Source organism: Homalodisca vitripennis, chromosome 4 (assembly GCF_021130785.1).
Source record: "Homalodisca vitripennis isolate AUS2020 chromosome 4, UT_GWSS_2.1, whole genome shotgun sequence".
Lineage (NCBI taxonomy): Eukaryota > Metazoa > Arthropoda > Insecta > Hemiptera > Cicadellidae > Homalodisca > Homalodisca vitripennis.
The window spans coordinates 61,762,201-61,787,947 of NC_060210.1; the positions used below are offsets into that span (position 1 = coordinate 61,762,201).

Genomic DNA, 25,747 nt, shown 5'->3' on the forward strand with positions numbered 1-25,747 from the left:
GTCTAGGCCTACTTTAAGGGTCGCTTGTGTAACCTTATTTGCAGGCGCCTTGGCGATAGGAAGTATGACACATAAAGTATTTTTTTTTTAAGAAGGAAAGTATTAAGAATGTGTAATTAAGTTTATTTTGGTTCCCAATAAGGAAAACTCGTAGTAGGTTGTGTAATCGCCATTCTTGTTGTTTATGTGCCTATAACCAAGCATTTGAGTAAATACAAATTAAAATAATAACTTACACAGTTTTTACTATATTTCTTTATAAAAGTAATCTAGTGATTTGAGTTGTGTTCAAGCAAAAACCTGAGTTTTCAGTGTAAATATAATAGGTTTATTTTGGTTTTTACAAAGTTGCTGACACCATAGAAAAGAAATGTAAACTAGTATTTGTCTCTACATTTACTAATCATATTAATTTATTTGTGTTTTCTTGATGTTTTATATGATGTATTGTGAAAACTACACTATTACAATGTAATTTCCAAACTGACAAATGAAGAACAATTAATAAAATGTCGATACCGGACAGCATTTTGCTTATACATATAATTCTGTGTTTGTTTTTATTGTAGAATCTTATATTATATATGGATTTTATTTAGAATTTCATGGCCTTTATTATGGTATAAAGAAAAAATCTTTAAAATACTGTATACACTCAAATTAGGTTCAAATTTAACTTTTTATAAAAAATAAAAAGCACTCATATTCTTCATTTAATGAGAAAACAAACAAGACCAAAAGTATTAAAATCTGTTGGATAGTTGTTTTACAACAGCTTTTTTCCCAAAAGCTTACAAATATGCTAAAAATTGCCCAGCACTTTATGCACATGACTTGGAAAAATGCTGTCAGCACTCAAAGGGTTAATGATGTACATTTCAGAAAAATATTGGGAAAATCAGTAAAAAGGTTTTAGTGCGGTTATGTGTGATTGCCATCATAATTGCAGCCAAGATATTGACAACATTTAACAATTGATTTGTTTATTATATATGGTACATCCGCAGTTATACACAATATAAAGACCAAGTGCCATTAAGTTAGAAATTTCTGACCTTGCCATTCAGAGGGTTAGAGGTCAAAACTAGTGTGTGCATATCTGAATGTTTAAGAAAACAAAAATATCACATGGGATTTTTAAAGTTTAATTCTTTGGTCTCTTTTGTTTCTTATATGTGTCTGTTAATTTAATTCAGAGATCCATCATAGAGAGCAAACACTGTAGTGCTGATGACACGACTTTAGATTGATGCTTTCAATATTTCACTGAAATGGATTTGAAAAATAGTCAATAACAGAAAAATGTTTTCATTTCATTTCTTGGTCAGCACGATCATACATACAATTTGACCTGCTCTCAAAATGTCTTAAAAAGGTCATTAGAATAATTGCAAAGTTGAACTATTAGCGGTCTTTTAGAAAATTAATCACCAGTTTCTGTTGTAATTAAATTTCATTCCTGATTATACTACTTTTCTCTATTTAATTTGGTTCAAAATACCACTAATACTAATTCTCTTCTTTAAATTTCTTAAAGTGTAGTACCAATAGGGTAGTGAAAGATTCAAGTTTACAGTTTGTCAAATATTGTTCAACATACACTGTTACAGCTGACGTTGGTGCGACAACGGGACAAAATGGAGATGCTGATGAAGCACTTCCTGGTAGAGGACAGAGGGATGGACGGTACTGCTTCGTACGTGGACTTTTTATGTCACATGCACAAGGAAATCCGCTCAATCCTGAGTTAACAGAAGTGAAAGTTATTGGCTAACTGTAATTTTTCTCCACAAAACATTCACTTCGGTAACGTGACGTCAGGAATGGCAAACTGTAAACTGATCAGTTGTTTGTTACACTTCAGGAAGTCGCGATCATTTTGTAAAATATTAGTTCCGATATTTTGTTGAATGAATTACTTGTATTAGTTGTTATATTGTATGTAATGCTGGAATATTGGAATAAATATATTAAATATTTGCTATTAATCTGTGTCATTTTTAATTTCCACAATACAATACAATACTGTTACCAATAATTTAGTATGATAGATGACAATATTTGTAATTTTAAAGACTGTAAATAAATAAATTCTTACTTCTGGGGAGAAAATTGGAGGAGTGGGTGTACTTAATTAAGGAATACAAACAAAAGTTGTAAAAAATGTTAATTACGAAATTTTTTATAAAACAATAAATAACAAATACACAACTAAACAAAGATTCTGTACATATTATATATATTTACCTATAACAATTTTTTAAGCAAGCAAGTTTTTTAATTTCATTTTACGTCTGCGTTTCTTTTCAACTTCTAATTCTTTTGGAGTCATCTGACATTTCAGGACTGCTGAATTACTGCGTTTTTTACTTGGTGAAGACCTTGTCAAATGCACATCTTCATCACTATCATATACAATCGGTCTCTTCTTGTCTACCTTAACTGTACGCTGAGACATCAACTGTGAGCTGGACAAAGCTTGTTCTTCAGCTTTGGCCAAACTTGTCTCTAGATCATTGTCCCAGTCATCATCCCCTGTACCCCACACATCATTCTCATCTCCACACACAGTCTGATCTTTCTCCATCTTGACATAAGTAGTTGCCAGAGGTGGAATCGAGTTATCCAGAGCCATTTCTGCCAAATAGCTCTCATCAATGTCGTCTTCCCAAAGTTGATTTTCTTCCTTTACGTCAACTGCATCTTCATCACTTTCATATGAAACTCCTTTCTTCTTACTTGAAATTTTTTGCTGTTCAAATGAAGTGGTAGCTTGTGAAACTGTTTTAGCTTCTTCTTCAGTTGCAGTGATACATTGGGGCTGCCTGAAACCAATATAATGTTATGTTAGTGTTTTGAGTACTTAAATTGTGTTCAGAAGATATAACAAAAGAAAATATGAAATAGGGGTTAGAAATTTTGATTAGATATCAATATAAGTATTAGATAGGAGGGAAAACCAACACTAGTGAGTGAGTTAGAAAATAAAGGGCCCCATACACCTGCGAGTCTGGCTCGACTCGCCTAGAAATGGACCAAATCCGTCAGTGTATGGACAATAAAGAGCCGAGCCGAGTCAAATTCAGGCGAGCCGAGCCGGATCCGCCACTGCTTGTTGTGCGGCTCGGGTATCAGTTCGCCAGTGTATGGCGCATTACGGATCGGACTCGTGCCCCCACCACCGAAAAATCTGTTCATTCTGTTTTCACTACTGCGGGCCAAACGTTACGCACCACTCGTTCCGCCAAGGGTAAGATGTTTTGTTTCTTTTGAGTTAACATGGCTGACTCCAAGTTATTTATGAGCCCTGATTTTTTAACAACATTTATTGAAGAGTATCGAAATTTGCCGTGTTTGTGGAAGGTACGAAGTGCGGAGTATTCCAACAAGTTTAAACAGGGTACTGCCTGGGAACATCTCCTCCAAATTACGAAAGAAACAATTCCGAATGCAGACACTAACTTTGTAAAAAGGAAAGTTTATAACTTTAGGGCAGCATTCAGGAAAGAAATGAGGAAGGTTTGTGACAGCACGAGAAGCGGAGCTTCCGCAGATGATACGTACACCCCAACTCTGTGGTACTTCGAGCTCATGTGGTACGCAGAGCAGGAGCAGCCTCGAAAGACCAAGAGCAATTTGGACGAGGATGAAGACGGAAAACGGTAGCCAGAAAACGGAGAGTAGCAGTGAGGCGTTCCTCTGGTGATATAGCGTTTCGCAGTATAGTGTCTTTTTTTGTTATAAGCGGTTTAACCTTGTCCAATAACATGTTAAAACTTTCAGCTGACATCCTTAATAGTTCTGATAGTCTTGGCGACTATCATTCCTAATAAAATTCAATCAATTCATGTGACTAAATCTCTTTCTATTTAGTAACCAATTCTTTGACCACATTACCCTTTTCTTCCGTTTTTTCTTAAATATACCTAGCTCATCTAACACTATGACCACAGCTGCAACCTTCTTCGAAAAACTCATGTTTGCAACTGGGCGAACAAGATACGTAGGTGTATGGTGGATAATCAGCGGGTCCGGCTCTCGAGCCAGACTCGCAGGTGTATGGGGCCCTTAAAACACATCAGAATAGGACAAGTAGGCCATATTGGCTACAATGGATTTAGTTCAATCAGGGAAAGATAAAATGGGGCTGTGTAGTGGCAAATAAAGATTTAATGTTTATTTGCAGGAAGATGTTAGTAATTGCAGGATAATACACAAAGAAACAAACAGTATTTGAGATATAACACTACATTTAGAAATGTTATTTTTAATGAGTAATTATAATTAATGTTTCTGCATAGTTACTACATAAAAATAAAAATGTTCATAAATATTCACATGTAAAATTCAACACAAACTGAATCATCCGATATCTTACAAGGGGAAAAACAAATATTGTACATATAAAGCCTTATTTATTTAGAATGAGTGTACAGGAGTTGTATAGTGAAATTGTTACAATATTTATATAAAACACTGAATACACAAAAATATTGCACATAAAATAGAAAAAACACAATACTCAAAAAAATCAAGACTTTATTTTTACCAAGAAGTAAATGGGGGCCATTTTGAGCATTTACTTCGAGCTTAACCCTTCAACGAATTGCGACGTACATGGTACGTTTACGTTATTCCAATGAGCTCGCACCGCGACGTACGTGGTACGTTTTGTGACATTTGATCGTTCGTTCAGCAAATAACCGGTTATTATTAGACTAATATATTCTAAACGCATACTCGTTTTAAAGCTACTGAGTTGAACTATCGAATGGTTAAGTTATATATCCATTTATTGTTATCGATTCCGTTTAGCAAAACAATCTATAGTGGGTCAGCTGATGACAAACAGTCACTGCGCAGTTCCGGCTAAAATAGTCGTCCCGCGTGGTTTGTTTACATCATGTATTGTTGTTTTCTATGGTTATAATTGCAATTATTATTATTAGTGATACTGTGAACGAGTGTGAATGTCTTACATTCTAATTTGTAAGTGGTTTTGTGAGTTTTGAAGTGAGAATAACATCGAAATGTTAGTTTCACAAGACAATGTATTGCGGTTAGGTTTTGATTTTGCTAGTTGTAATAATGATTTAGGATAATTGCAAGCTTAGGAACATTGAGTTTATAGTGTTTTATAGTTTATTAGGCCACTATTATTGCTAGTACAATAATTTACGATGTCTGGGCCAAGTACAAGTAAAGCTGCAAATGATGAAAGTAGGCTGGCAAGCAACCTTGTTCACTGGGGTAGTGAAATCGACCGGCTTATAGACAGTGATGATTCCTCAGATGATGTTGACTACGCTCAACAAGAAATCCAAAATGAATCTAGGGCTAGTTCAGAATCAGAAAATGAGCCAGAATTGGGTGGAGGGGACACAAATCACAGAAAAAATAAACCTAGAAAGCGACCTGATATGGCTTGGGAGGGAATGGAAACGTTTCATGGACAGAGGGAAATTTTTACTGAAAATAGTGGTCCTAATATTGAAAAAGATAGTATTCTGGATACTTTTCAATATTTCTTTGATGACTATCTTGTTGACCTTATAGTTACAGAAACAAATCGGTACGCCGATCAAGAAATGTCACAGAGAGGTATGGTATTTTCACAATTCTCGACAATGTGGAAGTGGGTCCCCTGCACAAATGGAGAGATGTATATCTTGCTTGCCATGTACATGCTAATGAGCAGTGTAAAACCAACTGGTAGGTAATATTTTTCCAAAAATCCTATCCTGGAAACAAAATTTTTTCTTTCAACAATGACTGGGAAGAGGTTTGAATTACTCAACAAATTTTTGCATTTTAGTGATAACAGTTCTCCTTTGGAAGGAGTTTCAAGGCAGTTGTCAAAAATATTTCCTATTTATCAAGACCTAAATAAAAAGTTCAAAACAGCCTACACTCTAGGTCAGAATATATCCATAGATGAAAGTCTTTTGCTATGGAAAGGCAGACTGGCATTTATACAGTATATTCCACTAAAAGCAGCTCGATTTGGGATAAAGTCCTATGAACTTTGTAAGTCATCAACAGCATACACATGGAACCTAATTTTACTCACTGATCCAACACATGCAGTTTACTTGTCCCCTTATAGATTCAGATACACAAAAAACTGAGGCAATAGTTTTAGAATTACTTCAAAATTTATTTGGTAAAGGACATACATTATGGATGGATAATTTCTATAACAATCCTTACTTGGCCAAATTTTTAAAAGAACAAAAAATTGACTGTGCAGGGACTATCAAACTCAACAGACAAGGAATTACAAAAAATCTTAGAAACGCTAAATTGAAAAAGGGAGAAATGATGGCTGTCCATTCAGATGATGTTGCTGTTTTTAAGTGGTGCGACAAACGTGTCGTTTCTCTCATATCTACTTACCATGATGTGGAGATGATGGTTTGTAAAAAATATAACAAAGAAGTATTGAAACCTGCAGTTGTTGTTGAATACAACAAAAATATGGGTGGAGTGGACTTTAGGGACCAAATGCTGGAAAGTTATTTGATGGAAGGGAAACGGGGCACAAAATGGTATCTTAAAGTGTTCAAACGATTACTAAATATAACAATTCAAAATTCCTATGTAATCTGGAAGGCCAAACACAGACCATCTCTCTTTTAGATTAGGTTTGATCAAAGAAATTATTGAAAAATATCAACCTGGTGTTCCTAAACAAGTACATGGTAGGCCATCAACCGAGCCACCTCCGTCTCGTCTTACAGAAAGGCATTTCATTGAGAAGATTCCTGCTACTGGGAAAAAATCCAATCCTCAAAGAAGATGTGTGGTGTGTAATAAACATGGAAGGAGGAGAGACACAGTGTATTGGTGTCCAAATTGTGAGGCAGGCCTATGCCTTGAAGAATGCTTCGAGGTTTACCACACTACCATTAACTTTTAGTGTAAGTAACAATGTGTTGTTATATCTCGGTTAGGATAAATAATAAAATTAATTTATTTTATCACTAAATAGGTTTTGTCTGTTCATAGTTAATGTAAAAAATTATGAAATATCCCTATACAAGTATTTTATAATTTTTATTGTCCTTATAGTAAAAAGAGTCAAAATAAAGTAAAACGGGTAAAAAAGTGGTGCAGACTGGGTTGGACTGGACTCAAAAAAAAAAAAAAAAAATGCGTTGAGGGGTTAAAAAAGGTTAAAGTAAGATTTCAACATTAAGTTTAGTTATTTTAAGTTTAATTTAGCACTACTTAGTATTAAGAATAAGTCTGAACAGATGAGTTAAGAAAAATAGTGTTCTTTAGCGTAACTTTTCGATAAAACTTTGACAAGCCGTTGTTTCGTACTGGATTTAGATAGGGACCTCTAGTTTGTGGCATTGTTCTTCTTTTATAAAGACCTTTAAAATGAAGTGTCATTTGAGGGGGGTTTGCATTTAAAAATTTTGACTTGACCCCCCAACCCGCATTTGGGTTGAGGGGCTAAGTTCTCATGTAGTGCAAAAATCATCATTTGTCATTATATAACTACCCCCCAAAGGATATTGGTTTGTTTAATTCCGTTCAAAAGTTAGAAGGTGGGGGTGGGACTATTCCAATAATTAATTTAATTTTGCGAGGCCTTTCAGAATCAAGGATTCCATCGTCAGGCAACTTCACAAATACTACAATAAATACAAAAAATAACCTGTGGTAAAGGATTTGGAAAAATGGTTAGCCAGTATAGAATATTTAAATCTAATTATTATTACATTTTAATTTTCTTATGAATTGTGATGAGAGTAGAATTGAATTTCTAATAGTTCCGTCTTCCTTATTAATAAGTTTTACTTGATTTATGTTTATGTAAAATGTTTCCCAAGCATTCAAATGTGTTGAGTTTGTAACTTCTTTCAATAATCTTAAATTTGTATCAGAGATGATGTATCCAGATTCAATACAGTATTTCAGTATTTCGCAATTTAGCAGATTTTTCAGTTCTTCCATATTTTGTATGTGAAAAGAGTTCTTTGAATCGTGTCTTGATGTTCCTTTTTGTTTGGCCAATGTACAATTTAGTATTAATATTTAGTATAAAAGGTTAAGTTTAATATAACAACTGTAACTATCTTTAAGAAAAAACATGAAGGATGTCTGTACTGAAAAGTTGTTTGGCAACAAATGATTTGATTTGAATAACTTACATAGTGATGGTACTCTCACATTGTGTGCTTAGCTCCTTTATTTTTGCAAGGAAAGCATCTCCGAATTTGTCCACTTTCACCTGACCAAAGCCTTCAACTGAAAAAAAAAAATATATATATACACATACGGAATCAAATAATATTTAAACATCCCTGAAGTGATAAATTAATTAATATTTCATGCCAATTTTAGTATGAAAAAATGTGGAAGAATGGTATGGAATAAGTAGATGGATTGAATAATCATCATTGAATGTCAACAAATTAATTTAATTAAAATATCAGATAAAATTAGTATAAAAACATTATACTTAATAAAAATAATTATTGAAAACAGATCTTGCAGCATATTGAATGGTTGAGTGATCAGAAAACACAGAATTCGGAGCATAAACTACAACATTGGTTGACGTCACTATCCATGTAAATAGAGAGCAGAGCAGAAACACTTCTCATTCTTCATTCTCTGGTTGTTGGTTGTACAATATGGCTGTCTTAGTTCTCTTGTTTGTATCAGTTGTCAGTCTTACTTAACTCTCCAGTTAATCGTTATTTGCATCATGAGAACTCTGCAGAGATCCCATCAATGGCAGTTGAGTAATCCTGTATAGGATTCTGAGATAGAACAAATCCTTTTGCGCTACCAACTAAGGAGCTGAGGACCTCTTCTACTTGTTAATTAATATGGGCCTACCTAACCAGAAATCAGCTGTTAAAATAAGTGATCCATTGTAAAACTGATTAAAATTTAAGATGAAAAGGATTTTAACTGTTGTAATAAAAATAATATATTTATTTGTTTCAGTAAGTAGTTTTAGTTTTAAAATAAATAAATATGATAGAAACAATTGTATATATCCCATACAAATTTGCAATTGCCCAAATAATTAATTATATCAATATCTGCAACAATAAGATCAAATATTGTTTTATGTTCAAGTAATAACATTTCATTATCTTCACAAATTGTGTATTTGTGCTTCATCAAAATTGCCAGTGTAATGTGTAAATGGTAAAATATTTAAATGCTAATTACAATTATATAATTGTAAATGCGAAATAAAATTATTTTGTGATTTAAAACAGAATATAAAATAATTCCAAATTTTAAACAACAAAAACTACACACATATTCTACAGGTTCACAATCTACATTTCTACATTCAACAGGTTATCGAAAATAAATTAACAAGAACAATAACCATTCACCAATTTGATTTGAGCAATAATATTTGATAAATACATATCAGTTAGTTTGTTTTAACTAGTTTTATTACAATGAAAGATATTTTTCTCCTTTTATTAAAAAAAAGAATATATATTCTGTAAATGTTTTATTTTGGTACTGAAATCATCAAAACATATGCTATAGAAGAAGTTGGATAAATTTGTTTTATGAAACCTCAAAATATTTTATATTTTACTTTCAGAGTTTTTGGACAAACTTATCTCACAAATGAGATTATTAATTATAATTTGAATTATATTTCATATACATTTTTTCCAGCATGATTATTTTATAGTCATGTCTACAAAAAAATAAGGAAGAGCTAACTCAAGTTGCAACATTTTTTAACCCTAAATACAATACACATAAATGTTCTTGAGAACTATTTAAACTATATTATAAGCACAAGGTTTACAGCTTTTACTTAACAAAAAGATAATAAAATTAAAAAAAAAATAAATAAATTTGCTGTATTAAAAATATGTTCCTCAAGCTGTAATATGGGTTTATCCTGTAAATAAAATCAATCCTAAAGGAAATATTGAACTGAATTTGAAGAAAATTAATTTCAAATTTTGTTTGTAAAGCATCTTTAATCATCTCCCTTTACACACTTTTTGAACAAAAATAAACTGACAAAATTATTTTTTATGCTACATTTGGAAAGACTGATGATGGTTCATATGTAATATGGAAGAAGTACTTTAACTCCATAATTTTTAATATTTCTTAGTAACATTTTGGGAAGCAAAATTATATAGAGAACAAGAAATAAAATGTCTCAAAGCTGCTGGAGAGTAAGATAAAGATAAGGTGGCCGTCGCCTCTCACTGCATAAGTATCATATCAAAATTCCAGAGGAGCTGATATGAGTGGCATCAGTACGGGCTGTAGCAGCACCTGTGGTCACAAATTCCAGAGCAATTTGAAAATCCAGCTTTATGAGAGGAAAGTGCCAAATCACTTGCAGACACAGATGATCTAATTTAGATTAGCTCCAGTTCTGATTATTCTAACAATGAATATAGATAAACACCTTTCCTACATTAATATTGTGTTTTCCAACGTGTGCTATATATTTTTATTAACAATCTGCAATAATAATACTATTGGACTTAAGGCACTTCTTCCATATTTAAAAACCAAGGCATGCCAGACTGCTGCATTAAACATTATTTTATGCAAAGAAGGTATGAGTGTTCACCTTGTGCTAACTGTTCTTTGTTGGTGGGTCTCAGCTTAGCCAGCTCCAGTAGAGTCTTGTTGTTGGCCACCATGTATGGCATACAGTCCATCTCTACTGCCAAGGCACTGCGTAAAGACATCAATCCGGTGTACACAGCATTCTGTAATAAACATCATCACTTCGTGTCATCATTACAACAAATTACTGCTGCCAAGTTAGTTCTTTGTTGGTGGGTCTCAACTTAGTCAGCTCCAGTAGAGTCTTGTTGTTGGCCACCATGTATGGCATACAGTCCATCTCTACTGCCAAGGCACTGCGTAAAGACATCAACCCGGTGTACACAGCATTCTGTAATAAACATCATCACTTCATGTCATCATTACAACAAATTACTGCTGCCAAGTTAGTTCTTTGTTGGTGTGTCTCAACTTAGTCAGCTCCAGTAGAGTCTTGTTGTTGGCCACCATGTATAAATAATAAATAAATAAATAAATCTTTATTTGTCGTTCAAATTCTTACAATCATTGACAATGTCATATTGCAGCCTAGGGCATGGTCTAAATAAAACAATTTTATCAAAATAATTTAAACTTAAACTAACATTCAAAAAAGAAAAAAACAGTGCTTTAGTAGCATAAATTAGTCAGTGAAGGTTAATTTAAAATAAACTAGGCCTAGATATATAAATTAAATAGTAAATAAACAATTGTCAAAATTTACATATAAAAATTATTATATATCTAAAATGTAATGTTTTTTAATTCTAAAAACTCGTCTAAACTATAGAAAGGTGGATACTTATTTACCAGAGGTTCCAAAAAATTATAGATTTTCAGCGATGTTACCATGTGACTATTTAAGGTTTTACTGAGGCGGTGATAACCAATTGCAGCATTGTTTTTAGTTCTAGTATTGTATGAATGAATTTCGTTATTAAATTTTAAAAATTTTGGATTTTTTAGAATATAGTTAATTAAATCAAATATATATAGATTGATAACCGTTTGAATCTCTAACAGAATAAAAAGTTGTTTACAATGTTCCAGCGGTTGAGAATTAGTCATTACTCTAATAGCTTTTTTTTGAAGAATTAAGATGTCTTCAATTCCTGAGCAGTTGCCCCAAAATATCAAACCATATCGAAAAACTGCTTGGAAATACGCAAAATAGGCAGTCCTCACATAGTTTTTAGGAACAGCACTCTTAAGGCGACCTAACAGGTAAATAACTCTAGAAAGCCTCTTGCTTATATATTCTGTATGTTGGTTCCAGTTTAGTTGGTTATCTATATACATTCCTAAAAATTTTACATTGGAGCTAAAACTGTTATCAAGAGGGGCCAAATAAGGTTTCAAGCTAAAAATTATATTTTGTGTCTTTTCTTCATTTAATAGAAATCCATTAGATCGAAACCACTGGGAAGCACCTATTAAGGTTTCATCTGAAAATTTTGAGAGTTCTCCAATGTTATTTGCAATGTTAATAAAAGTTGTATCATCAGCGTAAAGTATTGTTTTAGCTGTCACTGAGAAAGGTAGATCATTTATACTGATTAAAAATAGAAGTGGTCCAAGGACAGAGCTCTGTGGACACCATATTTTACTGTAATGTCCTTGGACCTTACCCCATTGATGGTAACTATCTGTTGTCGATCATGTAAATAAGACTTGAAAAATTTCAATGTAGGATCTGAAAACCCGTAATAATTTAGCTTTGTGATAAGATCACAGTGGTTAACACAATCAAAGGCTTTGCTCAGGTCACAGAAGGTGACCTGAGCAAAAGCCTTATTTTCAAATACCTGATTAATTTGTCTAATCAAATCATCTATTGCATCAACAGTAGATTTAGTCTTTCTGAAACCAAATTGAGATGCATTTAAAAGATAATTGCTATCCAAGAAATCAACAATCTGTTCGTAGACCAGCGTTTCAATCAGTTTTGATAGGACTCGAACAACAAAAATGGGACGATAGCTCCCAGGCTCATCCTTCGGACCCTTTTTATATATTGGACAAATTCTGGAAACTTTAAGTTGTCTAGGAAACACCCCCTCTTTTAGTAATTGGTTGATACAGGTTGCTAGAGGATTTACCAAACTTAAAGCTATTTTTTTTAATAAGTTATTTGACATATCGTAAAAATCAAGGCTGTCAGAATTTTTCATTTTTTTAATGGCTTTCAAAACGTTCTCTGGAGTTATATTTTTCCAAGAAAAGTACTGGTTGGACACAATAGCTGGCAGCAACTCATGACTTTGAACATTATTTACAGATGATTTTATGTTTCGTTTAACTTCATTTACAGAATTTACAAAATAATTATTGAAAGTATCAGGATCAATGTTGGTTTTGAAATTATTAACTTGAACATTATTATTTTTTATAATATGCCAAGCCGATTTGCATTTATTACTACTTTGCTCTATATAATTTACATTACTAGCTAGTTTTGCTTCTTTGATGGACTTTTTATACTGATATTTTAATTCATTATACCTATCTCTTAAGGAAACATTTTGATTATGATTGCCCTTTATCAAGTCACTAAGAAACAATAATTTTTCTTTCATTTTCCTTAAATTGTCAGTATACCACATTTTATTCTTTTTTTTTGGATAATTAACTAAATCTTATTCAAACACCAACTCATACTATCTAGCCCACGTGCTTTTTATTAATATAAGTAAACAGTTTCCTAATTTTAGTTTTTTCAATGAAATTTCTATAATTATCTTTAAAAGGAAAGTTAACCAGTGGATATTATCATTGTCTATTGAGGAAGCCGAGGCAGTGTTGTCTACGAACTACGGGCGGACAGTTTGACATGTGAACAGCCACCACTCCTATCCCATCATTATTCATTATCACTACCCCATTATAATCTGCGGTGACCCTGCTTATTTACCCTTGTTGCTAATATGTAAATGTTTTTAAAATTAATAATATTCAATTCTTTAAAACAGGTACATATTAAAATTACACGGTTTTTTCCTTTTAATATATTCATTCCAGATTCACGTGTGTATGTGGTATATAATAGTGTATTATTTTGTATTATATTTTATATTCATTTTTTTAATGTATATCCAGTCCGTTATTTCTTCAGGCGTGAGCAACTCGAGTCTGCGCACAGGCATCATAGCCCATGCAGGCTCATTTCCCGAGGACAATGTTTACACATGATGTTATTTTTATGATGTTTATTTTATGATGATTATTTCTTATGATATTTATTCTTTGTTCTCATTTCAAACTACGTTCGGTAATGTAATAAAAATTTTTTAGAAGTTAATTGTAAAGTTTGGATTGTAATATTGTACATATATTTGGGAAATAAAATCAATTCATTCATTCATTCATTCAATTGTTCGGTTTTAATTTTTTTAATACTTTAAACAAAATTTATATTGTTAATGATAACAGTGAACAGAGACTCAAACATGTATTCCGCACCATTGAATTTAGTTAGATATATTAAATTTTTCCAGTCATAAGTAGCTAGCTTTGAAGACAGATTTTCAAAATCACATTGAGGGATAAACAATTTAATGGGATAGTCAGTTCTAGAATTATTGTAATCGTTTTCAGTAAATGTTCTATTTTTCATCCTAATGTTGACAGTGATGCCATCATGATCAGAGAATGGGAATTTGAACGTACTGACTGAGGCTGTCTTGAGAGAATGTTTTCTTATAAAGACATTATCTAGACAATTTTTTCCTCTAGTTGGTGTATTATTTAAATAGTAAAAATCATACTGTCTTAAGATATTAAGCAGTTTGCTAACTGTTGCAGTGTTTTTTGTAACATCAAAGCAAATATTAACATCGCCTCCCAATATAATATCACAATTAGTCTTTTGCGTAATATATGACAGCAATGTGTCAAGAGTGCATAAAAATATATTGGGGTCACCATTTGGAGAATGATACAAAGATACTATCAACATTTTAAGATCATCAATAAAAATAGCAGAGGCTTCAAAGTTTAATTCATCACAAAATCCACTAATGTCCCACTCCCTAGATTGAAATTTACCATTTACAAATATGGATGTCCCCCCTCTAATGTGGTTCTGTCTGCAATATGCAGCTGCACAGTAATAATTATCCGGAAATGATAATTTAATTTCATCATATCCAAGCCAATGTTCTGACAGGCAGATTACATGCACATTAGGCATACTAATAAAAAAACTTGCTAAGACATCAATTTTATTTTTTAAACCTTGTATATTTAAAAATATTATGTTAAACTCTATGAAATGCTGGTTAGATGGATTTCCAGAAAGAGTGCGGAGTTCAGTGATTGAGCTAGTTCCTGTTTTACATTGGCTAAATTGGTAACTTATTAATAGTTGGGTTAGGTGAAAAGACGTGATTACTTAAATGTATTAAACTAGTATCTACAGAAGAAATGTTCCGAATCGTGTCTTGCAGTGTAGTATCAGCCACATTGATTTCTAGCACATCATTTGATATAGAAGCATTTAGAGCATTAGAGTCTTTAGTAGTGGTTTGAGTCAAGTGTAAAGAAATTTCACACTTCAATTTTGCAACAAAATCAGAGTGCATCAGTCCATTTCTAAGTTTACCAGCAGATGCTTCGTCAGTTGTAACTATCTTGACACAGGCATTTGAAGCATTCTGGAAGAGAATAAGATTAGCCACAAAATGTTCTATGGTAATGTGGTCCCGTACACATCCCATTGGAGAGCAGATCAGTGTTCTTAGTTTTCTTCTTTTAAAATCTTCCGTTAGTTTAGTGAAAGCAGTATCATAATCACACTTTTCTGGCTTTTGATGATATATTTTTTTTTGTCACCAGACCGTAAACAGATGCTCCAAACCTGGATGTCTGATAAGTCAAAAAATCGTTGAGACAATGTGACTGGGTGGGTTTCCCAAAACGGTCTCTGAATACCAGCGCAACCCCTGCACTCATCTGTTTATCATCACAGAGGTCAGCGGAGATACAGTGGGCAAAGCCAACTTTATGACTAAACTCATCCATTAAGTCATTCATGTCAGCCTCAATTACATTGATGAGTTCACAAACTGACTTGTTACTGGATTCATCTTGATTGTGTGAGTTACCAGTAGAATGTGTGTTTGCCATAACACCTTTTAAATCACCAATGTGCACTTCCAAACTCTGCTGTTCCTTTTCTGGAAATACATTTTTCAGAATGTCCATAATTAAATAGCCTAGCTTAGTCCTCCCTCTGCCACTAAGGTGAAGGCCATGTCTGGTAAAATGAAATCGTTTTAGTCTGTCTAAGTCAATAAGATAGGTAGATTTGATACGAAATACCAGTTCTCTAATGTAATTATTAAGAAGGTCAATAGTGTTGTGTACTGGGCTAAATATGTCTTGGTCATATCTTCTTGGAACTGTGGTTATTATTACAGGCTTGTTCTTGCTTAAAGTAATTAGATCACTTTCCAGTGATTTATATATTGAGGAGACATCACTTTGTAGAACATCATTAGTTCCCCCCAAAAGAACTATGGCATCATCTGTTGATGACAATGCTGCTTCTGTCACTTGGAGAAGACGAGCATTCGGCATTACACATCCCACGGCTTTGATTTCGTTTTGATTTGCCCTTTCAATACCTTGAGCCACTTCATGCCCCTGGCTGTCTGAATAAACTGCCAATTTAATTTTTTTCCCAAAAGTTATTTTTGGTCTTGATTGAATTATTTTGTTATTTTTAAATTTGGTTTGGTTTTTTGTTCCTTGTAAGTTGAATGTTTTCTTTTCTATAGTTTGTTGTAAATCATGATTACATAAGATTTGATAATTATTTGAAGTTGATATTGCTGTTTTCTGTAGCTGAGGTAGCTTTTTTTGGTTAGTACCATTATTATTTTTGTTTCTTCTAGAAACTGCTATGGTCCACTTATTTTCTGAATGATTTTTTTGTGACTTATGTTGTTGTACTTGATTTTTAAGGAGATTTGTTGTGTTATGTGTTAATTTGTATATCTCTGAGACAAGCTCTTGGTTTTTCAGAAGTATCTTACCATAATTATCTTGTAAGATTTTATTGCTAAATTTGGAGATTATCAGCTCCTGTATGGCAGATTTACTCAAACTCAGGTACCGATTCTTATGAATTATCAATGCAAGCTGGGCACGCTTTGTCAAAATTTCCCATTCAGTGGGAGGTGCTAAGGCTTGTGTTAGGATCTCAGGATGTAAAGCAAAAAACTTCACCTGTTAAGGCAGAAACAATAGCATCAGTTACCAAGAGCATGTATACACCGCAGTCAATGCTGTTGATTTGTTGAGGTGTCAGCCCTTTGATTAAAGGAAAGACTGTTGTTGGGTCTAGATAAGTACTGATTCTTTTAGAGATCTTCTTCGCATGTTCAAGATTCAAATCACTTCCTGAGTCAAAATGATAAAAGTTCTTTTGTTTTTTATCAAGCACTAAAAGGCTCCAGTGGGATCCAGAACCACCAATATTTTGAATTTCTGGCGAATTATTTACTGGAAAGAAAATAAAGTCTTTATTTTGCAAACAAATGGGTTGAATAATTTCTCTGTAGTCTTCAAGAGTTTTTATTGCTATTGTTATTACAGGACTGACAAAATAACACTTATCATTTTGGAGTGCATTGTTCAAGAGATCATAGTAGATTTGAACCGCATCATCTGATACCCATTCAGACTCTACCAAAGATTCACAGATGTTCATTTTTTCATTTTGTGAAGCTGAAGGATTGGGTTTGTTGTTATGGTTATTATTCATTTTAGCTGAATCTTCAACTACTGTACTTTGAAGAGATAGTGTGTCAGGAGAGTGTTTTTTATTTAAATTCTTGGTTTCCATTGTGGCATTGTTAAAAATCTGAGGTGTTTGTGGAGACTTAGGTGTAGACAAAGACTTTGTTTTGCTTCCACTTGTTTTGGTTTGTATATTTTTCGGGGTAGTTTGTCCATTACAGTTTTGGGCTTTGCGAATTTGATCCAAGGCCAGGTTGAATTTGGCGTTATTTTCTCTCTGGATTCCATATTTATTTTTAAATTCCTCATACGGATAAATGTTAGTTTGATTGCATTTTGAAGTTTCGTTCGTTCCAAAAAAATTACACGAAAATATCTATATTTATTGTTTTTGTGTTCAATTTTATCTATTTGAGCTGGCCAAGGAGGATAACCACGGACAGCAGCAAACACAAAATCCCCTTCTTTTAAGTCATTTGTATTTTTTACCACCATTTTAATGAATAGATAAAATTCAGATTTCAGATTTACAGGCAGGTGTCACAAAAAACACAGTTATTTAGAAAAACACAAGTAAAGCATGATAAACTGTTTAGCCATAATCTGCCTCAACGTATTACACCAAATAAATCAATGAATCAGAGATATTGGTGGGCGGTCAGTTAAAGATAGTGATAATAGTAGTTGACCTTGAACTGTTATTGTCTGCCTACTTGATCTACCTGCAGACAGATTAGGTAGACAGGTACAGCTGACCGATAGTGCAATCTATTATACTCTGCTCACAAATTGCCTGTTACTACTGGAGTCATGTTAGTAGGCCACTTCCTGCCAGTAACCATTTGATTATTAAATATTATTATTATTTGTTCTTCACAAACTACTTATCAAATAGCAATTACAATTAAAATAGTGAGTGTTACTGTAAATGGTTAAACTGTGGACTGTCCCAAAACTCTTTAGTTCACTATTAAAATTTTGCTTAAAACCATGTGGTTTTATCTCCTAGAAGAGTGAGTAGCATATATCTTATTGTAAATTTTACATAGTTTATATTTAAATAAAATTTAATTGCCCTGTGAAGAGTTTATACTTATACCAAACTTTTAGTCCACTTTTAACTATACTATAACTTTGTGTAAACTGAAAAAATATAAATTAACTGTCACATTCACTGATACTGTCACTCACTCAGTTGTTGTACAAACAAAACATGGACTGTGCTATGGCATACAGTCCATCTCTACTGCCAAGGCACTGCGTAAAGACATCAACCCGGTGTACACAGCATTCTGTAATAAACATCATCACTTCATGTCATCATTACAACAAATTGCTTCTGCAGAGCTACCAAGTTTGCGCTTCCTATAAATGTTCAAAATCTGTGTGGATAACATCTATTGGACTATTATTCTGAAGTTTTTCTGTAAAAACTTCACAAACTGTATAATATTTTAGTAACTGGAATATAAAAGTAATTAAATTAATTATTGATTTCTTACTGACTATACACTTGTCTTTAAGATTAGAAAATAGAACTAAATGAAGTATTTCAAAGTTCCAGAATGATTAATTATATTCAATTAAGGGTTCACTGAAACAGAAATTCTTCTCCCTGAAGTTCTCAGGCGAAAGTGCTAAGTTGTCTCCTACTTTTTTTAATTTCTGCAATTGAAAGCTGTTTATTCATCAGTTATTGAAATATCTTTACAGCAGTATGCCTACATCAAATTTTGTTGCTTTAAAACTAAACATCTCCCCATAAAATGCTAGAGATGATAATACGAACATACAAAAATGTATCATATGTGTTTTTACAAAGGTCACACAAACATCAAAGATGTCTTTAGGCATAAACAAATAAATCTCAATAAATGGAATGAAGTATTATTAATGTTTTAGTGAATACACAACATACAAGCGTTCATTGGCTAAAATAAAGGACCCAAAATAAATCAAACCTGGACAAAGATGAATGGAGTAATACAAATGACCACTAAGTAATTAAAATTGAAATTCAATTCAATTTTTATATAGTGATTTTTGGATCCATAAAGTATTAATGAGCTTCACTAGTATTTGGATGCTAGATGCTAAATTTAGATTATAGGCAAACAGTTCTCAATACTGATTGTTTCCCCAGGATTGAAGCCAACATCGAGAAGCTTAGATTTTTCTGTCAGCTTCTGGTTCTTTTCCAAAGAAACAGTGGAACCAAGAAACCACTTTAGGGCCTACACATTAATAAATATATCTCTATAGACCTCACCTGGAGTTGGGCTTCCTCATTCGACACACAACGCTCATTCTCTGATATAGCCTGGCTCAGTTCTATGGCTGACAGAGGTATCAGGTTCTTAGTTATTTGTTCATCTTCTCTTACAACAGTTGGTCCTGAAATTCTAGCACTTTTCACTTTTTGTGCTTTCTCTTTGAATGCTTTCACGGCTCTAAAAATTAAAAAAATGTTTGTACTTTGTTCCCCAATAAGATGAAGCCAAAGTGTTCATTCTTTATTACTAGCATGTTTAATTTAAATCTAACATTATACATTTCTTACATTGAGAAATATTTTTAATTTACTAAATTTATCAGCAGTTACTTACGCTAGTCTAAGCTTTCTTCCAGCCAAACTCATAATTTCAGGAGTTGGGACGAGTCGCACAGTCTCATCTTCGTCTCCACTGAAATTTTTAAAATTAGACTTCAAGAAATATTTAAGTACAAAATTTATTACTTACAAGATAGAAAAAAACCACAATATATGGTGTCTAATGTAATGATTATTAACATAAAACTCTTGAATATATGTAAATTTTGATTTGGCATATTACTGTGTAAAACACTTTGTTTTGACTTTTGAATTAATTATAAAAATAGCATGTAACTTAAGAAGTATTACATTGCCAAAAGTAAATTGTGCAGGTCTAGAACGAGAGAAGCAAAAATTATGCATCATGAGAGAAAATAATAAAAAATTCAAAGAATAAATGTTTGGCCACATGGCAGATTATTAAGTCTGAGGCTAGAAATTATTACAAAATGGAAACCCCAATACCACCTATCGCTGATGAACTTTATTAATAACTATTACAAAGGTATTAATTTTTATCCAAAGAGTGTTAGTGAACTATATTTGCTTAAGGTAATCTGAAGCCATCTAAAAGTCAGGATGTTTTTGGTTTTAGCAACAAATTTGTAAAACTTGTTGCTGCTAGTATTTTCAAGCCTCTAACATTTCTTATTAATCTTTCCTTTCATTTTTCTACTTTTCCAAACTGCTTAAAAATGTCAAGGAGTATTGTCAATTACAGAACAATATGCATTGTATCTGTGTTTTCTAAAATAATATAATCATATGTTAAGAACTAACTTTCAGAATTTCTTGATGTACATAATATTTTAAGTAATAGTCAATTTGGTTTTCGTCCTTGTTTGTCCACAACTAATGTTTTAAATAAAGTGGAAACTAATAAGTTGAATGGCTTTGAAAACAGTAAGTATGTTAATATGACTCTTGTGGACATCAGCAAGGCCTTTGATAGTATATTACATGACATTATTTTGAGTAAATTGAAAACTTATGGTATTGATAGTAATCAGTTCCACTTTTTTAAAAGATATCTTTGTGGCAGATTGCATGTTTCTATAGCTGGCTCGGTCCTCGCTAGGGTTCCACAGGGAGCAGTTTTGGGCCCAATTTTATTCATTATATATATATATATATATATAAATGATTTGCCTAGCAAAATTCCCTGTAGGACCATTCTATATGCAGAGGACTCTTCCTTTGTAGTTGCTGGTCAACTTTTAAAGATGTGAAAGCAGACAGTGACAGGAGTGATGGAAGTTACCAACCTTTGGTTTAAAGTTAATGGTGATAAATACTTAAAGTCAATAACATTAAAACTAAAACCATCTGTTTCACTTTGAAAAATCAAAATGTGTTGAAACAGTTAAGTTACTTGGAGTAACATTGGATTACAAGTTATGATGCAAAGCTCACACTAACACAGTAATCTTAAAATTATCTAGAGCTTGTTTTTTTACTACATAAATTACAAGACTGTTGGGAGATAATTTCAGTGATTTTCATTCTCTTTTTGCTGTACGCAACAATGCTCTGGAGTAATATTAGGGGTGGTGCCAGTAAAGTTTTTGCTTGGCAAAGGAAAGCCGTGAGAATTTGAGCCAATTTGGGTTATTAAGATGACTGTAAAAAGTATTTGATTGATTATAATATAATGACAGTTCATAGTATTTTTTTGTTTCAAAATTGATTATATGAGAGAGAAAACCTGAATAACTTCCACTGCATTGAAGAAATCCATGATTATGATACTAGATGAACTCACAGTATTATTGTACCTTATTTTAGACTGAGAAAAACATTATTAAGCCATATTAAGTGCTTCAAAAAATTACCTTAAATGTTTAGAAGCTTAAACTAACACCATTTGCAGCTAAGTTGTCTAACTGGCTGATAAGCAAGGCATTTTATTCGCTTGATGAATTTTTTCTACAAATTCTAACCTTGTTGACACCATTACCTAAGAATTAATCATTTTAAAGTTTAATTCTTTGTTATTATTTATAGTGTAGTGTCTTTATTTATTGATTCTATTGTGTTCTTAATTTATACTGTTATATTTTTATTCATATTCTTACATTTTTAAACTTTGACTGTTTTATAAAAATAATATTATTGTGTATCATTAATAATAAAAATTAAACCCATACTAAACTTTTAAAATGACAAGTGTAATATCTGTAATGACTTGCTAAATGCTGCATGATCTTATATAATATATTAGTTTTATTGACGTCTATTGCAATGTACATTGATAAAAGACAATAAAGACATTCTATTTTATTCTACAATGAGGATTACAATGGTTGGCCTATTCTTGTCACTGAAGACTTGTTGATGAAAGTTAATAAAAAATTAGGAAAATCGCCATTTTACTATCACTGAACTTTCAGACCATTTCCCCCAGATTTCACAAAGTTTAGTTCATAAAATTGTTGTGGAGAAGCATGGCTACTACAAATTTTGTGCCAGCTGGGCTCCAAACTTCTTTACAGATAACCACAAAAAGCAAGGGCCTACTGAATAACTGAATTTCCTTGAAGACTACTATAAACATAGTAATGAGCTTCTTGGTCATATTGTAACTGGTCATCAAACATGTCTAATTTAAAAAATATTTTATTCTATTTTCTCTATTATTATTAATACATGACTATGCTTATTTCATTATATGTAAAATGTGATCAATGGCAATAAAAATTATGATTATGGGTAAAGCATGTTAATTATGAGACCAAAAGGTAATGGAGTAGGGACACGCATATTCCCTGAAAAAAAAAAAAAACAATACAATGTTAGAGATGTAGCCTCGAAAAGTGTTTTAAAAATATAAATAACATATTATGAATAAACCTTTAACACTTTTTAAACTTTTATTTTTTTTATTTTTCTTACGATGTACATTTCAAAATCAGTGATTTCATCTTCAGGTACAAAATTAGGAAACAATACAATGTTTCCAAACTCTGTTAACAGTCACAAAGATAATTGTTTTCTGGAACAATGAGAGTATTATTCTGTTTGAGTTTCCTGAACAAGGCCAACAATCAATGCAAAAAGGTATTTTGAAACTACAGAAACGTAGGTGATACAAAACAAGCTTCAGGGAAAAAAAACAAGGAAATAATTTTGTTTATTCATGAAAATGCACATCCACATCACGGCCATCCATACCCAACTTGGATGATTTTGGAAGGAAGATGTTTGATCATCCTCCATACAGCCCAGATCTGGTACCAAGTGGCTACCACTTATTTCCAGCAATGAAGACCTGGCTTGCAACACAACACTCTGATAGTGATACCGAACTTCATGCAGCCATCTTAACCAATGGTTAAGATCTTAGAAATCAGATTTATTTAAAGTTGGAATTAATGCTTTGTGTTGTGCTATGATAAGTGTCTCAATTTTTACAGAGCTTACGTTAAAGAAATAGACTAATACAATTAGTCTAGACCTTTCAAATTTATACAATACAATTTTTTCTTTTATATTGTTAATTTTTTATTTCAAAATATACTAATTCTAAACAGCTCTTGTATTAAAAAAAACTGCTTGAGATTATTTTTGGTAATAAAAGTCCATTAGATAACTTTTCTATATAAACTATACCCAAAAATATTAGTAAGTTCTCCTCTCTCACAGGCCTCATTTGTTATGTCCACATATGGTCAATATTTAAACTTTGGTAGAAGGTTAAGACATTATTTTTGAAATAAACTAATGTGTCTATTAATTTAAAGTGGGTTAATTTTAAACTACTTACATAGTCAAAAACCGCTCACCAGCTGTTGTAATATCTGTTGTTGAACAAGGAAACCTCCCTTTAGCAAATCGATTTCCAAATGAAACTGCTTTCTCTTCCAATAGACCTTCCTTAACCAGCAATCTTCCTGGAATCACAGTAAATAAGTACAGCTAAGGAATTTGTTACAAACTTAAAGCACACACACTGTAAGCAAAAACGTACCTAATATGAAAACAATAACTCATTGATATCTTGTGTGTAATACAGGACTCTTAAGTGTAATTAATTAGTATTGAGAAATAAAACAATATAACAATAATGAGCTCAGTAATGTAACAGGAAGTGTATGATGCTTTTCATCTATAGTCCCAACAATCTACCAAATCCGACATGTAACCCCCTTTTTCATCACACTCCCACACATATGACAAATAAAAACTACCCAATGTTGACATCTGGTGACCATGTTGTTCTTTTAATTTGATACAAGTCATGAAAGTGGATTATATTGGTTTTTTTATAATAATCAAGTATCTTGATGTTCCTTTTGGTATCATCTAATCAAATATTTACATGTATAGAAGCTTTTATACAAGGCAATGCATGTACAACTAGTTTGCTATATTGTATTATTCTTCACGTATCTGGACGGATGAATAATAATAGAATACATTATTAGAATTTTACTACATTGATTTTTACTACAAATGATTATTTTTAGAAGAATACTGCCACCACATAAATTAAAATATTTAAGTATTTTGTTTGGATTATGATAACTTTAACTCTTGGTATGCTGTAAGCGAAGTATACCGATGCCTTCAGCTCATCCTATAATAGTTATTTAACGCTTTAAACACTAACATTGTTTACTACAGCTAGTAAAGAACTTTCAGTTCACCCTTAGAACTTGCAGAGGCGAGTTATATGTTGTATGAGCGTAGTCCTTGGTTTCATCTAGAAGCGTAATTGGAGAAATTGGAGGTAGTTAATCAGAGCAAAGAAACATCATGACAATATTTGTCTTTCAATTTGCATATTCTATGTTTATGTTCAAGGATTTAGAGCACACCTATTCAGGGAAGATCTCAGTTTGAGAATGGTATAAATTGTTTTAGTAACAATTATATTTAAATCAAATTCAGGCTAAACAAACTTAGGGTTTTAAGATAATAAAATCCTAGACTTGACCTTTTATAGATAAGTTAACGTTAACTTTTTGGGTATAAATAAACAAACAGCAACATGACACGATGAGATGTAATTCCATATGTTAACATTATTTGATAGTTTCACATTGTATCGTAATGTGTTCGACCACTGTCTGTGTATTTCTACCCTATTACTTGAACTTAATTTAGTCGAGCTATAAAACACTCACATTATACAACTGGTAACTATTCAGTGGAAAAATAAAAAATAGTGGATCATATAGGCAGTAACAAAGACAGTGGCTTATATATAGTGGCTTAAAAAAATCATTCATAATGATTGTTTCTTTTTGGTTTATGATATTACAAGTGTTTCCATCTTATTCAGCATCCTCACAAATTCTAAGAGGTCTTGCTGCTGGCACAGCAATTGTCAAATTGTATCATTGAGGCTATCCCCCATGTTGATGGGGTAGGGAGTTACCTTGTTGTCACTGTCCTCGTCCACAACCCATGCTTCTCTCCCGTTAAGCCTGTCCTATGAAAATCAGTCTCCTCAACTAACAGCACCCATACTGCCAGCCGACCAGACGGTGAGATTTCCAAGAACACCTTGCTAGGTTGCTAGCACCCCAACTCTCATGTCTAGTGTGCCCAACACACATGGCTGAACAGTGATGAATGGGGATAAAAATGTTATAAGAGATCAAAATATACTGAAAAACGGACTGTATAAGTGGTACAAGGTTACTAGCAAGAGACCTTGAATGGTGTAATATTTGTGCATCAAAAATTGTCAAATTGTATCATTGAGGCTATCGCCCATGTTGATGGGGTAGGGAGTTACCTTGTTGTCACTGTCCTCGTCCACAACCCATGCTTCTATAGTTTTGGTGAAACATAAAATAGACGTTATAAAGTAAGAAACACTAAGTTTCACCATTA

At 32.5% G+C, this 25,747-nt stretch overlaps 2 protein-coding genes across 2 annotated transcripts in view; one reads left to right on the forward strand and one right to left on the reverse strand.

The window, feature by feature from the left end:
- Positions 1 to 1,988, forward strand: part of LOC124359367 (protein transport protein Sec24C) — a 35,869-nt gene extending 33,881 nt beyond the window's left edge. Inside the window, exon 18 of the mRNA XM_046812058.1 lies at positions 1,611 to 1,988. Within this exon, the coding sequence (XP_046668014.1) occupies positions 1,611 to 1,751 (141 nt within the window). The 3' untranslated portion in view covers positions 1,752 to 1,988. The remainder of the gene's footprint in view (positions 1 to 1,610) is intronic.
- Positions 1,978 to 25,747, reverse strand: part of LOC124359368 (Werner syndrome ATP-dependent helicase-like) — a 45,044-nt gene continuing 21,274 nt past the window's right edge. Inside the window, exons 3-8 of the mRNA XM_046812059.1 lie at positions 23,670 to 23,796; positions 19,920 to 19,997; positions 19,583 to 19,763; positions 10,595 to 10,736; positions 8,163 to 8,259; positions 1,978 to 2,825 (exon numbers count right to left, since the gene is read on the reverse strand). Coding sequence (XP_046668015.1) covers positions 2,261 to 2,825; positions 8,163 to 8,259; positions 10,595 to 10,736; positions 19,583 to 19,763; positions 19,920 to 19,997; positions 23,670 to 23,796 — 1,190 coding nt within the window. The 3' untranslated portion in view covers positions 1,978 to 2,260. The remainder of the gene's footprint in view (positions 2,826 to 8,162; positions 8,260 to 10,594; positions 10,737 to 19,582; positions 19,764 to 19,919; positions 19,998 to 23,669; positions 23,797 to 25,747) is intronic.